Here is a 16,571-nt window from a genome sequence, read left to right on the forward strand (position 1 = left end):
ATATGTGGAATTTAAAAAACAAAAATCAAGCTCCTAGATAAAGTGAAGAGATTAGTGGTTGCCAGAGGAGGGGGATGGCTAGTGGGAGAAATGAATGAAGGGGGTCAAAAGGTACAAGCTTGCAGTTGTAAAATAAATCCTGGTTGTAATATACAGCATGGTGACTATAAATAATACTGTATTGCATATTTCAAAGTTTCTGAGAGCAGATCTTAAAAGTCCTCATCACAAGAAAATAAATTTTTTAATTATGTATAGTGACGGATGTTAACTAGACTTACTGTGATCATTTTGTAGTATATACAAATATTAAATCTTCGTTATACATCTGAAACTAATATAATGTTATATGTCAATTGTCCTCCATATAGAAAAACAGAAACAACTTTTAGTCTGACAAATAAAAAACAAAATAGTAGATAATGGTGAAATTTTTAGAATCATGAAGGTAATAGAGCAGATAGTATGGAGCACTAGATTTAGAGACTCAGGAAGAGGAAAGGCCAATTTAAGATGTTCTCTTTCATACATGAAACTCGGTTTGTAAACAGTTTTTTTAAGTTAGATGAATTCAGATCTGTTACTACTTCTGAAGTAAGGAAGAAAATGGTTTTTCTTTTCTTTTCACAGTGCTATGACCTATTCTGGAATCCATCTGTTGAGATGCTTTATAGCAACTATAACAGGAAATCTTAAGACTAATTAATGGCATCTAATTTTGCTGAAGACTCAACGTTTTTTATGCCAACTGGAGTTAAACACAAGCATTTCAACATTGTTTTAAATGTTGCATATCTGTAATTTGCAGAGGTTCAGTTCAGCTTTAAAACCTACATCTTCTCAAAGCAAGAATGAATTTGTGCCTAGGGGAAGAAGGGTTTCTAGATGATTGAATTATGCAGTTCATTAGAACAGATACTAGCAGTTTTTCCTATTTTAACAAACCTATAAACAAGAGCAACATATAGAAGTCCATAAGATGAAAATCTATTTACTACTGTGTAGAGAAAGGTTTGCCATGTTATTTATTGGGCTTCATCTTTTAAAAAATGTCTATTATGTATATACTAGGGGCCCAGTGCACGAATTTGTGCACCTTGAAAGGAACTGCGGAACTGCGCGCTGTGAGGCCGCGGTAGGCACAGGGGCAAGTCTTGGCCCATCCTCTGTGCCTCAGCCCGGCCCCTCCTACCGTGGCCCCAGTCCCCTGTCTGTTGGCAGCCCTGCTCCTGCTGCCACCACTCCCACGCACTGACGGCGCTGGCCCCACTCGCACCCGCTGACAGTGTGGAGTGATTGAGGCCGGCACCAGCAGCAGGTGTGAGCGCTGGGCAGGACCGTGGCGCGCGGGAGCAAAGAATTTTCAGTAACCACCAGAGGCTCGCCCCAATGACAGCAACCGGCGCCCCACTTTGGTCTGGCACCCCTGCTCACCTGCTTCACCATCCTGCCATGGCCGATGCCCACCATGTTCCACGCACACCCCCTGGTGGCCAGCGCACATCATAGTGACCAGTTGTTCCACCATTCGTTCTATTTGCATATTAGGGTTATATATATATATAACATATTAGGGAGATATATATATATATATGTATATGTATATATATATATACACACACACACACACACACTAGAGGCCCGGTGCACAAAATTTGTTCACTGGGGGGTGGGGGGGGGGTGGATTCCTCAGCCTGGCATGCTCCCTCTTGCAGTCTGAGAACCCTCGGGGGATGTCCCACAGGGAGCGGGCCTAAGCTGGCAGTCAGACATCCTTAGCGCTGCCACAGAGGCTAGAGAGGCTCCCGCCACCACCACTGCTCTCACCAGCCATGAGCCCAGCTTCTGGCTGAGTGGCGCTTCCCCCGTGGGAGCACACTGACCACCAGAGGGCAGCTCCTGCATTGAGCGTCTGCCCCCTGGTGGTCAGTGCACCTCATGGCGACCAGTCGTTCCGGTATTCGGTTGATTTGCATATTAGCCTTTTATTATATAGGATATATATTTTTTAAATAGAATGGGTAAAAGAGGAGTTCTTTTCTATTAAGCCCTGATAGGTAGGATAAAGATAAATGATCCTATGTATGCCTATAATTTATCTTTTTCTGAGTCCTTATTTGAATATTTAAATAAACAAAAAACTATTGATAAAATTTCAGTGGGTCCAATGTAGAAACAACCAATAAACTGAGGCTGGGATCAGTCACCTTCAGATGAACATGAGATTCAGAATCAGAAGACTAGAATTCAAGTTCTAGTTCTGTTATTTTTTACACGTTGGACCTTGAGCTAATTACTTCATTTCTCTGAGCTTCATTTGTAACTTGAACCTCACAAGCTATGAAGATTAAAGTGGCATTTATTATATGGGAAAAGGACATCTGCATATTCTGCATGTTTGTAAAGGGAAACCAACCCAAGAATACAGCAAAATGTACAGTTCTATTTATCACAGATAATATCTTCTCATGGAGGAAGTAACACTTTCTCTAGTGAAAGACAAAAAAACACGAGTTTAACTGAGAAAACTGATTTGCAGAGGGTGAGAACAAAGTCAATAGGACTTTTTAGAAACATATTAAGATTCAGAATGGAAAGATAAAGCCTTTGAACTAAAGTTAATGGAAAAGATTTTTATTAAGATGCTACTCACCTTTTCATGTAAGTGGCTTAGCTTTTCAAAGTGAGGGTGAATATTAGGTTATAGCAATAGCATGGGATAAAAAATTAAGGCTGTAAAACAATTTTGTGGCTTTTTTAGAAAATTCAATTCTGAATGTATTTTCAGTTTTATAGTTGATAGCTCTGGTCTGTCCTAACCAGCAGAGTTTTTTTAAAAAGGGGAGGGAGAGCAGGACTTTTTACTTAGGCATTTGCAAAGTAAATTATATGGTGACAATAGAGCCATCTTTCTATCTGCGTGTTACTTTACTGCTTGTCTTAGCTTTGGTTCTCCTCAAAGCATAGCCCCAGATTTGCATGCAGTTTATTTAGGAAGGGATCCCAGGGAACAGGGGTAATGGAGAAATGAAACAGAAGGAAGGAAAGCTAATCAAGGATGGATTGAGTTGGATACCACATAAGCACTAGTGCTTGATCTTGACTTTCTGAGGAGCCTTATGAAATTCTAGAGGCCCGTTGCAGGAAGATTCCTGCAAGAATAGGGCTTCCTGTGGCTGGAGTGAAGCAGAGAATGGAGCAAAACCCGCTGAGGCGGGCTTTGCTCCCGCTCCGCTGCCCGGCTGGTTTCCCTCCCGCTCCGCCGCCCAGCTGTTTGTTTTCCCTCCCACTCCGCCCGCGGCTGTTTGTTTTCCCTCCCGCTCCGCCGCCCTGCTGGTTTTCCTCCCACCTCCACCGTCTTGGCTCTGTTCCTGTCTCCACCGCCTCTACTTTGCTCCCTTCTGTAGCACTTCGCTTCCACATTGTCTTCAGTCTTCGCTCCCAGCCAGTATATGCAAATTAAACGCCATCTTGGTTGGGTTAATTTGCATATTGTCGCTCTGATTGGCTGGTGGGTGTAGCAAAGGTACGGTCAATTAGCATCTTTGTCTTTTATTAGTGTAGAAGCCTCTGAATTGTCTTTGAAGGAGGGTGACCCACACCTCTTCCGAGTTATACACCAAGGGCCAAGCAGTTTCTACAGCTTGTCAGAAGCCAAGAGGCAGGAAGTGAGAGGTCCCTGGAGTAGGAGGCAAGGTACAGTTGTCTAGTCCTACTCCAAATTGTTTATCATGGCAGCAGCTGAAGAAGTTCAAGAGGATTTGAAGTCTCACCATCCTTATAAACGACTTGACTGTTCTAATGCCACCAGAAGTGGTTAAATTGGTATTCACTATGGCACTACAGTAGTTTCTAACGTAATTTACTAGGTAAGTTATGGTTTTATTTTAGATTTTACTTTTAAAAATGTTAAACATTTGAGTTTAAGTTTGGAAAATTAACTGATATAGAATACTACATTCCTTATAAATATATATAAATTATCATTTTGTAGATTTGAACCTTTTATCATATGAAGCCTTTACTATTTTTCTCAGAATTGTAAGGGGCACAAGATAAGGAGATGATGAAACTTACTCCAAGGAACATTAGTAATATAGAAAAGAGTGCTAGGTTCATAGTCCATTCAGGTCTTTATAGTTTTACCTTCTTAGACAACTCACTGACTCTGGTTTTTCCAATGAGGGATAATCAGTCTCAATTGTAAATGATTCTTGAACAATAATGCTACTTCAGATGAAGAAACCTAAGCCCAAGGAAACTGGTCATGAGCTCAGTGGTCATGAGCAAATAAAAGCAGAAGCAAGACTGGACCATAAATCTTCGAATCTTAGAAACTGATGGCTATTTCTAGACTTGTCATGAATGAGATCTTGTTATTGTCCATGTTTTAAGGCCATTAGTAGCTACTACCACTTGGTAGGAAGCTAGGCGAAATAGAAACTGAAAAGTCACTCAAGATTGATTAAGAACTGTGCATTAAATCAGGGTGTTCAACTTTTGGGAAAGGAAGCTAAACCAATATTCATCTGACTGCATTTCGGGCTCCTTGTTAAAATTGCAAACTTCTGGCTTTATTTTGTGGCTGTGTTTATCTCTTCAGAAGGGACTAGGAATCAGCACTTTTAAACCACCCACTAGGTGATTCTCAAACAGCCTAAAGTTTGGAAATCATTAGTACAGATAAGGGGAAATGGGCAGAAGCACAAAGAGAACGAGCAAGGCCAGATAAAGAAGGGAAAGGAAAGAGAATGACAGGATGGCTGAGGAAAAGGATGCAGTATATACGAAAACATTTTCATTTTTTTTTATGTCTGTATAACATAAAACTTAAAGCTACAACCTACTTAACAAAGAGCTTATTAACCTTTCTAATAAGCTAGAACATTTGAAAAATTACCTCAAACTTCACACCATTGCTTGAAAATATGTAAGATTTACCCTCTTGGAACAATTAAGCAACATACAAATGTCGGGTGACAGCAACAGTCCCAAATTATAAATATATGGTTAGCCTCATATCCGGGTCTATTTTGTGTCTCCTAATTCTATCTTTTCATTTACCTTTCTCACCTACTTTTACTTGGTTTTATCCTGTTGTATTTCATGTATAATCCTGGGTCACGTTACAGTATATCCTTTCCAGAATCAGACACACACACCCCATAAATAAAACAAAATAATCCCACAAACTTGGAAAATTCCAAAAGCATTTTAATATCCTCTTCTATGAGAAAAGGTGAACAAATAAAGTGAAATAATGGTTGCGCCTGTCCCTAGTAATACAATTGTTGGCAAAACTTTTGAGTTCCTTTAATGATCAATTTTAATGTATCAACAAGACAGCACTACCATAGAAGCTACAAACTTTGATGTTCAGAAGTGGACTTATCTGTAATGGAGCCAGTAAGGCCAAAGTGGTCTTTCAGGTGCTTCCTTGCTACTTCCCACCTCCACTCCCCATTTTTCGTAGGCTCAGAGTAGGTTTTTGCAAACCTAAGTATTCGGGTCTTTATTCCCAGGTAAGTTATAAAATTACTATTTTTCAGGGACCTACCAGATTCAGTCAGGATAGCTGCTTTTCAAGGGCAGGATATAGATTTTTCATCCTAACACCTGGCAAATTGGACTATTTAATAGTCTAACATCTGCCAATGAAATGTTTACTGAACTGAAATGAACTGCTAATCAATGTTGCAGTAAATCTCTTGAGTCCAAATGGTGCTTTCAGATCTTTCCAGATTTCAGGAGTTCCACTTAAAACAGCAGAACACTGGACTAGCTTGCTAATCACTTAAAGTCTCACAGATGAGTATCTAAACTCCCATTAAAGCAAAAATATCATCAATGTCATCTGTCTCCTTAATGTTTCCTGATGTATTATGTTTAGTTATCTGCATCATTGTCCATGAATCCCTTTCATTTTCATTGCTTCCTGTAAGATTTTCATGATTTTGTTTCTCCTTAGTTTGTATGACAGGATTTGAAGCTCTGCTACTCAAGAGTTGCTTACTGTTAGCGTAGACATTAGTTTTATGAACTGCATGGTGTGAGAGTCTCCGTTTACTGTTATCTGTAGAACTCTGAGTCCCTTGAGGGGATTGCTGAGTTTCCTTTAAAAGCGCCGGCTGCAACTTTCTCTGTGGTTTTCTCTGTCTCAGTAAAAACTTATTCTGTGATCTTCTTAGTCTCGGATGATGCTTTGAAGTTTTGCTATCTGAGCCACGAAGAAGGCAGTTGCAAATCGATGTTTTTATGCACTCTAGTTTCTTGGGCAAACTTTAAAGGACAGAGAAAGGAAAAATTTGAGATTGTTAAGTGGCAGAGAAAACACTCTCAAAAACTTTTAATTTGTCTCCTTTTCACCAACTTGCAACAGAAAAATACACAATTTATCTAAGTCCCATTCTTGTGTACAACCCCAGAATCATGATGAAAAATAAGGAAATAGGAGCTTCAACTCAAATCTGTGTTTTCAGAGCACAACTTCCCTCATTCAGGGTGTAGGCAAATGTGTCCCCATTATAGTCCCAAAGTAAAGTAGCTCCTACAACTGCCTAGCAAGGTAGCTTAGTGGTGAGATACCTCCATACTTAGTGCCAGAGCTTTTTCCTGATAATTGCTAATCTGTTCATAATGTAATTAATACGTAAAATACATTGAAAATATGTAAGTGGAACTGGGGAAAGGATGTATCTCAAATAGAAAAAAGTCTGTGAGGGTGCATTCATCCATTTCTGGATAAACAACTTCCTGTTGTAGCAGGAATTGAACAAGAAAAAAGGAATAAAAGTGAAGGAGTTTATATAAAGAATGAGAAGACAGGGCTTCTGGCACACAAAACTAACAGCCTTGAGCTACCCAATTTGTGATTCATCTATATCATCTTCAAGTTTGGGAATTCAGAACTCAAATAGCTGATTTAGGTGTTTTGCTTCTGAATAGGATGCACTGCCACAAGGTGCATTGGTACCTTGCTAACTGCCTCACTGTTTGCTGTAGTCAGATTTCAAAAAGATTAGCATGGGTCTGTACTTCCTGCCCAACCATCCTCCCCTCTTCCTTTTTAAACATATAGAACTTTGTGGAAGCCCATTATGTTAGTAATTCATGATCTGTCTCCAAACTGTTTTTCTTGTCTTAATATAGCAGAGATTTTTAAGTGGGGAGAGGCTAGATATATTTCCCAGTTGAAATAGAAATAAAGCTCAGTGGTTGAGCATCGACCCATGAACCAGGAGGTTAGAGTTCAATTCCTGGTCAGGGCACATGCCTGAGTTGTGGGCTCAATCCCCAGTAGTGCAGGAGGTAGGCAATCAGTAATTCTCTCTCATCATTAATAATTCTCTCTCTCCCTCTCCTCTCTGAAATCAATAAAAATGTATTTTTAAAAAATGGGAAGGATGAAAACAGAAGAATCAGAGGATCTGAATTGACTTATAGATCTCCAACACCCCGAGCAAAAACCTTCATTTCCTCACCTATACAATGGGGATAATACTGCCTACCCCACAATTACTGTGGGCACGAAGTAGATCAGCAAAACACACTATATATTTGTGAAATACAAAATAATGGTTTAACCAAATAAATACCAGTTTGTTATCCTTTTCATGAACTTTTAATGATTATCATCTCTCCTCATTTACCTCCGACATTAAATCCAGTCTTGAGCAGGACAATTCTCTCCATCTACAGCTGTTTCCACCCTGAGGAGATCCCTTTTAGATGGACAGGCCTTGTGGGGATCCCAGTGTGAAAACCCTTCCAGAAATTTATTCCTGAGGAACACTTAATTTCTCCCATATCCTTTAATCAAAACTCGTTACAAAACCCTTACTATATCAAATTTTTTACTAAAATGGGAATATTTTTTCCATAAATTTAAAAATTAAACAAATTTTAGACAAAATGGGAACCATTATAAAGTCCTGAATAGATATATGTCTAACTATAGATAAGAAATTATAGTGGATGCACAGAATATTGCTTGAAGGATACATTAAAACCTGGTCAGAAGGACTGCCTCTGTGAAGGGGGAATAAGGATCTTTATAGCCATTTGTGGCTGATATTGTTACCATGAGCATCTATTATTTTTTTCAATAAAAATAAAGCCCTAAAAGGTGTCTAATTTCATGTATTATTTCAAGCAGTACTTACTGGCTCACAATCAAAGATGCTATCCTTAGGCAGTTCTATGAAAGTAAGAAATCAGTACACGGAGAGTCTAGCTCCTGTGAACGAACATTACCTGACCCTGACCTCAGAGTGTGGTGTGTGCCCTTGTAGAAGGCAGGCACCTTCTGCGTCTGCTCTCACTCACTCATCCTGCTGCTCTAAAGCTGTGGGAAGACTGGCCATCATTTCTACTAAAGCGAGCATCCTGTGAGGATTAAGTCTGTTTCACATACAGTTGTATCCCCAGACATTCCTAATGCTTCTGAATGAATGGATGGAATGGTGAAAAGTATAAATGAATAAATTCAATTAACCAAGTTTACTCCTCCCAGTGATATAACTTTTCCCAACAAAAGCAGCAAATAAAATTACAGATTAAGTATATTCCACTTTTAGCCCCCCTTGGGCTACTGGACATGCCATTTTAAAGAAAGCTGACTTGAATATATATACTTATGCCCTAAATGACAACAAAAAAAAGGAACATAATTGTTGTAATATACCTACCTATAACCTTGAGCTTCCACATGTTTAAGGCGGTTACTTTTAAGAAGTTTATTGCCCAGAAAGGAAGCCTGAGCCTTGAGTTTTTTGCTCCTGCACCACAGAATCGCCATTTGGATTTCTTCAGAAAGTTGTATGAAAGTCTCAGCCTCTTGGAATCTTTGCACAAAAGCTGTGGCACAGGGAGTTCCTGTCACTTTCTGAGAAGAATGTTTCGTTGCCTTTAGTTGGGATTGAGGACATTTAAACTCAAAGCTGGCCTTCTGAAATATGGAAAGGTGATTTGTTACTGAATTGTAAATATATGACAATAGAGAAAAGCTGACTCAGACTATCAAAATTTGAAAATATGTCTTTTTAAATATATTTTTATTAATTTCAGAGAGGAAGGGAGGGAGAGAGATAGAAATATGATGAGAGAGAATCATTGGCTGCCTTCTGCATGCGTGACACTGGGAATTGAGCTGCAACCCGGGCATGTGCCCTGACTGGGAATCAAACCTCCTAGTTCATAGGGTGATGCTAAACCAACAGCCATGCTGGCCGGGCTGAAAATCAGTCTTTTTAAAAAAAGAGAAACCTTTTTTAGTTCACTGTACCTTCCTTTTGTCCTAAAAAACTTAATTTTTTATTCACTGCTCCTAACACAAAATTTGTCCCCCTCTGAGCTACAATAAATAGATCCCATCTACAGCTGAATTCAGTTGTACACAGGAAACAATATAAATATTCTAACACATACCTCTTTCACCCACACATAAGAATAAAACTCCATATGATTAAATATTGGTCAAAGCCTATCTGATGGGGGAAAAATCAATGAAGAGCCCCTTTCCTCTGTACTACTGGCCTCTCACAACTGGTTCTTCACTTCCTTATGTACCCCGAGTCACCCTCCTCAGTGACGGGTTAGAAATGTTACTGAAGACACATGAAGACAGGGATGATTGCTGAACATATGTTAAAATGCTTAACTAAGTACCATTTTCAATTTCAATTCAACCATCTTTTGATGTTGCACCTTTGTCTCTTCAATCCACCTTTCTGTATCAAGTCAAGTTTGAATTTTATCAACTTATACTATTTATGAAGTTATGCCACATATTAGGTCTGCTTCCATCTTTCAATCAAAGCTTACCTTCTTCTAAATTTCTTATCCTCAAGAATATAAAAACCAGTAGAAAATATAAAAGTAGAAACCTACCAATGCTTTGTGTTGATTTGTTAGATAAGTCTTATCTGAAAGCAAACTAAGCATATTAGTGCTAATTGCTAAAAAATGTGGTAGTGATAGTCATGAATAAGAGGGATGCTGACCAACCAACTTCAAAACCTAGCAATAGGTGGATGGACTACAGAAGTGTCAGGATAACAGAGAACCACAGTTCTTAAAACAAGGCTGAAAAAACTATTTTGGAGGCTGGTGTAAAGGGTAAAGAACAGATTATGAAACCAAACTGCCTGCATTCAAATCCCAGCTCTGCCCATATTTGCCACGTGGCCTGAGCAAGTTTCTTGATCTCTATGTGTATCTCAGTTTTCTCACCTGAACTATGGAAACTAATAATAGCACCTATCTCACAGGACTTGTGTGAGGATTGTATGAGTTAAAATATTTTGGACAATGCCTGACAAAGAGTAAATGCAATATAAGTATGTATTAGCCATTATTATTATTATTATTCCTCCCTCTGGAACTCATGAATTGGACATAATGTAAATGCAAACTGGAAGCCTTGTAAATGTTCAAGAAAGTACTCTAACATTAGAAATGACAGAATTCTTAAATAGAATGTAAGAAATAATCCATGAAGCAAACCAGAAAAAAACAATTTTAAGAAGACAAAGGGTAACAGAAGTCAAGTAGTTACCAGATGAAAGGGTGACACTGACATACATATTGTTAGATCCAGAACAAAAAGAATTTACGGACACTGACTAAGAAGAGGAGTCGTGTTAAAGTTTGAACCTGGACAGGAAGAAATGGAAGCCTCATGATGAGGAGGATAATGATGACACTGAACCAATTAAGTATCTACCATACTCCTGACTCTATGCTGAACACTTCACTTGCATTAAAATGGCACAACCCCATGAGGTACATACTATTAGAAAATAGAGATATGAACAAGTCAAGAAAATTACATACGGTCACGCAGCTAGTACAAACTAAAAGACTAAAACCATTTCTGACTGCAAGGCCCATTCTCTTAAGCTACAGTATAATCCACAGCTACAATGGATCCTAGGGTCACTTTAAAGTTCTAGCAAAACTCAGTAAAATGTTTCTGAAGGCACTTTATTAACTGAATTAACTCGCACTAAAATCCCTTGGAGTGCCTCCATTCATAAGCAGACTGAGAACTAAGATGGTACTAAGTTTAGAGCTAGGGATAAAAAACAGAAGATTTCATCTCTGTCCTTGGTAAGTGGCATCTACTGTATACATTAGCAGAAATCAAGCTATAATAAATTAAGCCAAACCTGAATAGCTCTGTGTTTCAGCTGTTTGCAGAATGCCCTCACATCAAATTCTGATGACTTTGCTGTGGAGATGGAAAGATCAAATACAAAAACTTAGGTATACTATTTTCAAATCAACAAATTCTTAAGTGCATGACAATATTTCTTGCCAAATTACTACAAAAGAAGTAGAGGAAGCAAGCAAAGAACTATGAAACAACAGAAACAAACAATTTAAATATTCAAACTTAGAAAACACAGGTATTACCATACCTCTTTGAAGACAATCAATGTGTGTTAAAATTAAAAGGTATGGGATTTCTTCTACACAACCCATGAATGTATTGTAATTTCAACTTTTTTTTAAGTATGTGCTATATCAAAGCATATTACCTTTGAAGATTTTCTTATTCTTTACTGGCTGTCCAAGATCCACATTATTCTGTATATTGATCTTCATTTGATTAGCTTTTTTGGAAATCCTATGTGAAGTTTCTTCACTGCATCTCAGTGATTGCTCTTTTGTTGAGAACAGTTTATTTAGCAATTTAGTTACTCCCTTCGCTGCAAAAGCTGTAGGCATTTTTTTCTTAAAGACCTCTAAATAGGGCTGTCCTAAAAATTCAACAATATCAGAAGGAAAGGTAAAATCTTTGAAGTAAGGCAATGGTTGAATCCTTGAGACCTCTTGAAGCAATCCAAACAATGGCTCATATAAAGAAATCAGCCTTTTTAAAACACCTTTATAGAGAACCCTAGAGAAAGAAATAGGAGATCATGAATTAACCAGTAATTACAATTTTCAGATTACATAATTACCACAATTCAAATCTGAAAATAAATGCCTATCAACCTACCACTAAAGATAAAAAACCTTATCGCACATATTTGCAAATAGCCAGATTAGTCTAGCCTTAATAGAAAAACCCAAGTACGTTACTTAATCCCTAACTGGTTTGGCTCAGTGGATAGAGTCGGCCTGAAGGGTACCAGGTTCAATTCCAGTCAGGGGCACATGTCGGGGTTATGGGCTTGATCCCCAGTAGGGGATGTGCAGGGGCAGCCAATCAATGATTCTCTCTCATCATTGATGTTTCTAACTCTCCCTCTCCTTTCCTCTCTGAAATCAATAAAAATATATTTTAAAAATCAATTATTTAAAACACACAAAACAAAATGTTACTTAAAACTAAATGAAGCCCTAACCGGTTTGGCTAAGTGGATAGAGCGTCGGCCTGCAGACTGAAGGGTCCCAGGTTCGATTCCAGTCAAGGGCATGTACCTTGGTTGCGGGCACATCCCCAGTAGGGGGTGTGCAGGAGGCAGCTGACCAATGTTTCTCTCTAATCGATGTTTCTAACTATCCCTCTCTCATCCTCTCTGTAAAAAGTCAATAAAATATATTTAAAAAAAAAAAAAACTAAATGAAGTACTAGACAGAAAGCTGTCTCAAAGGATAAGCACCAAAATCCTAAGTTTGGTTTAATCTAGGTGGTGAGATTTTAGGTAAATTTCAGGTTCTTTACATTTTTTCCTACATTTTAAAATTTCTTGAAATAAGCATGTTTTATTGTTGTAATCACAAAAACTTAGTTATTTTCATTATAGATAAGAATGATTGTTTGACATTTAAAATAATATGATTAATAATTTTAACACTGTTACCTCTAAGAATAAGTAGAAAAACAGAATGACTGGAAATAGTATTTAAGATGTCATGGTTGAGACAGCAAAGCAAGGTTTTTAATCTCCAAAGACAATTTTTGTGTTTTTTTAGTTTTAATTTAAATTAGAGAAAACAATCCCAATTGTCTAAAGGAGCCCAAATCTGGTCTCTTTACAAATATGGGGCAGGTTCCGAGTTCAATTATCCATCAAGTAAGCTTCATCCTATATAATAAAAGGCTAATATGCAAATCAACCGAACGGCAGAACAACCAGTGGCTATGACATGCACTGACCACCAGGGTCAGATGCTCAACACAGAAGCTGCCCCCTGGTGGTCAGTGCGCTCCCACAAGGGGGAGCACCGCTCAGCCAGAAGCCAGGCTCACAGAGCCTCTTCCACCTCTGCAGAAGTGCTAAGGATGTCCGACTGCCAGCTTAGGCCCGCTCCCTGCTAAGCCGGCAGTCGGACATCCCCCAAGGACTCCCGGACTAGGAGAGGGTGCAGGCCGGGCTGAGGGACTCCCCCTTCCCGAGTGCATGAATTTTGTGCACCGGGCCTCTAGTAATATAGAGAGATGCAAGAGAAGTTCTCTTTACCTTGCAGCTACTACCAGTGTTGTTATATCAACTAACTGTATTTCAAAAAGCAGTGGTGTTTCAGGTGGAGAAAAAGAATCTGGAGCTCATAAGGAAGGTCATGCCATTAAAAATTATAAACCTAGAGGCAAAAAGAATTGAGTGAAACAGCCTGCCCAGAAAGACCTTCACTTTAAATGGGTCAGTTGCTGTATGATCACAGCAATGATTTTTTTTTTATTATTATTCTAGTTGCTAATCCTAGGACAGTGATGGCAAACCTATGACACGCGTGTCAGAGGTGACACGCGAACTCATTTTTTTGGTTGGTTTTTCTTTGTTAAATGGCATTTAAATATATAAAATAAATATCAAAAATATAAATCTTTGTTTTACTATGGTTGCAAATATCAAAAAATTTCTATATGTGACACGGCATCAGAGTTAAGTTAGGGTTTTTCAAAATGCTGACACGCCGAGCTCAAAAGGTTCACCATCACTGTCCTAGGATTTCATTTGCTTAATTGTTTAGTGTTGAGGTGGTCTCTTGCCTTCAGATTTAAAGCTTAATCTTTTGACGTAAAACACTTAGCTTCCAAATCCACCCCACATAAACTCTGATCAAATGAAACAGTACTTCCCACAAATTCAGCATCCCCTGGGAAAATAAATATGAAAACCAGTGAGAAACCTAGGCTGAGTTAAAGAGATGAAAAAAAAAATGAATGATTTCAAAGACGTGTACATACATACCATAACCTGCTCACCAGCCCAACCATCACAAGGTTTAAAATGATGAATTCTTGCAAACCTAGGTGTTTCACAGTCAAGCTGGAGAATTAAGTTAAAGTTGGAAAACAGAACCAAAGTAATTTGGATTTTGTAAGTTACGTTTATGAAGGAACTAGATTGGAAATAGAATTTTTTTGATGAATTAAAGCCTTAAAACATGTTCTATTTAACTCATGGAAACTTACAAATATAGTAGTATACACTCTGCTAGAGCTCTCATTATTAAACTGAGTTTCTAAGGTTTAGTTTCTAAGATAAGAATTTCTGTCAATGTCCTTAGGATAATACGTATGCGAGAGATAGGCGGTCTCTGGCAATGGTTGTATGAGGCAATTCCTGGGAAAAGGAGGCCAAGAAGCAAATTTCTAAGATGCAAATTTGTAAGAATTCCATAGGTTATAACTCCTACAGACCCCCTAGCTTTCAAACGGAAATACTACTAAATTTATCCAAACAATTCCAACTGAGAAATAGGTATTTCAGTTGCTTCAAGGATACAGAAATGTCTTGCAGCAACAGTCTAACAAGCGAAGTAACAATTTGCAGGCTCCCAAAATCTTCATCAACACAAATTCCACCACTGGTTGGCTGGGGATGACACATGCTTTGGTAGCTACAGGCTGATTTTCACTTGAAAAAAATAGAAAAGTATATTACTTTCATTATTAAATATAAAGTACTTTTATATACAAAGTTGGAAAAGAGAACCAAAGTAATTTGGATTTTGTTACATTTATGAAAGAACTAGATTGGAAATAGAAATTATTCAATCAAGTACAGAGTTGCTTTAAGCTCAGTTTGAGCTAGTTATGCTCAAATAGGACTCACTGAATTTCATGGACACTGATGTTTCAATATAATCTTATCATGTCCCGGATTTCAAGTGACATCAGTCCCTCCCACAAGCCAACAAAAGGAGATTACCACAAATACCAGCGCCCCTTATTAAAACATTTGTGTAAGTGAGGTATAATTGGTTATATTCCATCACCAAGGAGATAAAAAATCCAAAGGGAGATCACAGCAAAACAGAGTTCTCACCACAAGGCAACTGGACCACTTACTTGGAAGAAAACAACTCAGACAGATCTTGAATTGAAGTCTCCAAATTCATGTTTTTCAAACGTTTTAAACACTGTTCAACCTGAAAGGGGAAGAGCAGCTCAAATTCATATGCATATAATACAGACAGTGCCACTGATGGGACCAGCAAAGCAAAGAAAACCAAAATTTCAAAGTATGGAAATATGCTGAATACCACAGAATACCCTTTTTTTTTTTTTTTTTTTTTAAGGGTAAAGAAATCTGTAACTCAAAGCAGTTGCTTCTGGCTAAAAATCTAAAATTTATCCAGCAAAACAAATTTCTCATGTCAGATTATAACTAAGAATTTATTATGTGTGATGCTATAAAGTAGACCAAAGTAAGTATAAGATTATTCTCAAGATTATAATTTTTCTGAAGCAACATGATTTCTAATAGTAAAACTATTAAGACAAAATAGTAATTAACTACTAAATTTCAGCAGCCTGTGAGTGCCACAGAAATGAGGAAAGTGATCATTCTATTCATTTTACAAATGTATATTGAATACCTACTATGTGCAAGGCATGCTGGGAAATAAACACTAACCAATTTCTAGTTGCTAAAAATCTACAATTAGTGTGTGTGTATATATGTATATATTTATTAAATACTGAAATTAAAATAGATATGCCTTATTTAAAATTGCAATCCCCTCAGCACTTTCTTTTTCTCCATAGCACTTATCACCATCTGACATTTGATTGATTGCCTTTCTCCTCTCAACTATAAGTTCCATGTGAACAATATATTTTGTCTATTTTACCCACCACTGTACTCAGTACTGAGCATCAAGTAGGCATTCAATAGCATTTTTTATCAAAAAAAGGAAAAATAGTAGCCATCCATTATACAAAATGTGTCAAGAATTCTGTGGTCCTCAGGAAATACCACACAAAGGGCATGCATGGGACTGCATCCAGACTGAAGGATGTCAAGATCTGGATGGCCACTGGTACTGGCAAAGATAGTATCTTGCTAGAGCTACATATATGCTACTAAAAATCCAATCAAAGTTATGGACTCTCTTAACAGGATGGTTTTCAGAACAATGGCAGCAACAATCCCTAAATTCTCTGGGGTCAGCTCTTTTTCATTTTTTAATTATGGACACCATCCTTTGAGAGAAGTACTGACAAACCAAGATGGTAAAGCACCTGGGGAACATAGTAAGTGAGCTATGGTTCAAACAAAGGCGGGGAGGGGGCTTGAGAAGTTAGCAAGGAAGAGAGAACATGGAGAAACATAAGAACAGTTATATGTGTGTGTATATGATGTATGTGTGTTATATATATATATATATAT

General features: G+C 37.9%; 2 protein-coding genes across 12 annotated transcripts in view; one reads left to right on the forward strand and one right to left on the reverse strand.

Moving 5' to 3' along the window:
* The window catches only part of GTPBP8 (GTP binding protein 8 (putative)), a 97,294-nt gene that overhangs the window by 13,749 nt on the left and 66,974 nt on the right, over positions 1-16,571 (forward strand). Inside the window, exons 6-7 of one of the 10 annotated variants that reach the window (XR_002830657.1) lie at positions 3,739-3,869; positions 7,414-7,618. The exons of 4 other annotated variants lie outside the window; for them this stretch is intronic. Coding sequence is in view for 3 of the 6 variants with exons in the window: in XM_023758689.1 (XP_023614457.1) it covers positions 7,414-7,498 (85 nt within the window). In the remaining 3 variants the exon portion in view is untranslated. Of the gene's footprint in view, positions 1-630; positions 734-3,738; positions 3,870-7,402; positions 7,619-16,571 lie in introns of those variants that run through there. 5 more of the 10 variants (XR_002830656.1, XR_002830658.1, XM_006094454.3 and 2 more) reach the window with 5 other exon arrangements.
* Positions 5,198-16,571, reverse strand: part of NEPRO (nucleolus and neural progenitor protein) — a 15,135-nt gene continuing 3,761 nt past the window's right edge. The window contains exons 3-9 of one of the 2 annotated variants that reach the window (XM_006094453.3): positions 15,248-15,327; positions 14,682-14,813; positions 14,145-14,222; positions 11,541-11,902; positions 11,169-11,230; positions 8,688-8,947; positions 5,198-6,279 (exon numbers count right to left, since the gene is read on the reverse strand). In XM_006094453.3, coding sequence (XP_006094515.1) covers positions 5,817-6,279; positions 8,688-8,947; positions 11,169-11,230; positions 11,541-11,902; positions 14,145-14,222; positions 14,682-14,813; positions 15,248-15,327 — 1,437 coding nt within the window. In that variant the 3' untranslated portion in view covers positions 5,198-5,816. Of the gene's footprint in view, positions 6,280-8,687; positions 8,948-11,168; positions 11,231-11,540; positions 11,903-14,144; positions 14,223-14,681; positions 14,814-15,247; positions 15,328-16,571 lie in introns of those variants that run through there. The other variant, XM_023758687.1, reaches the window with a different exon arrangement.

Source organism: Myotis lucifugus, unplaced genomic scaffold (genome assembly GCF_000147115.1).
Source record: "Myotis lucifugus unplaced genomic scaffold, Myoluc2.0 scaffold_137, whole genome shotgun sequence".
NCBI lineage: Eukaryota > Metazoa > Chordata > Mammalia > Chiroptera > Vespertilionidae > Myotis > Myotis lucifugus.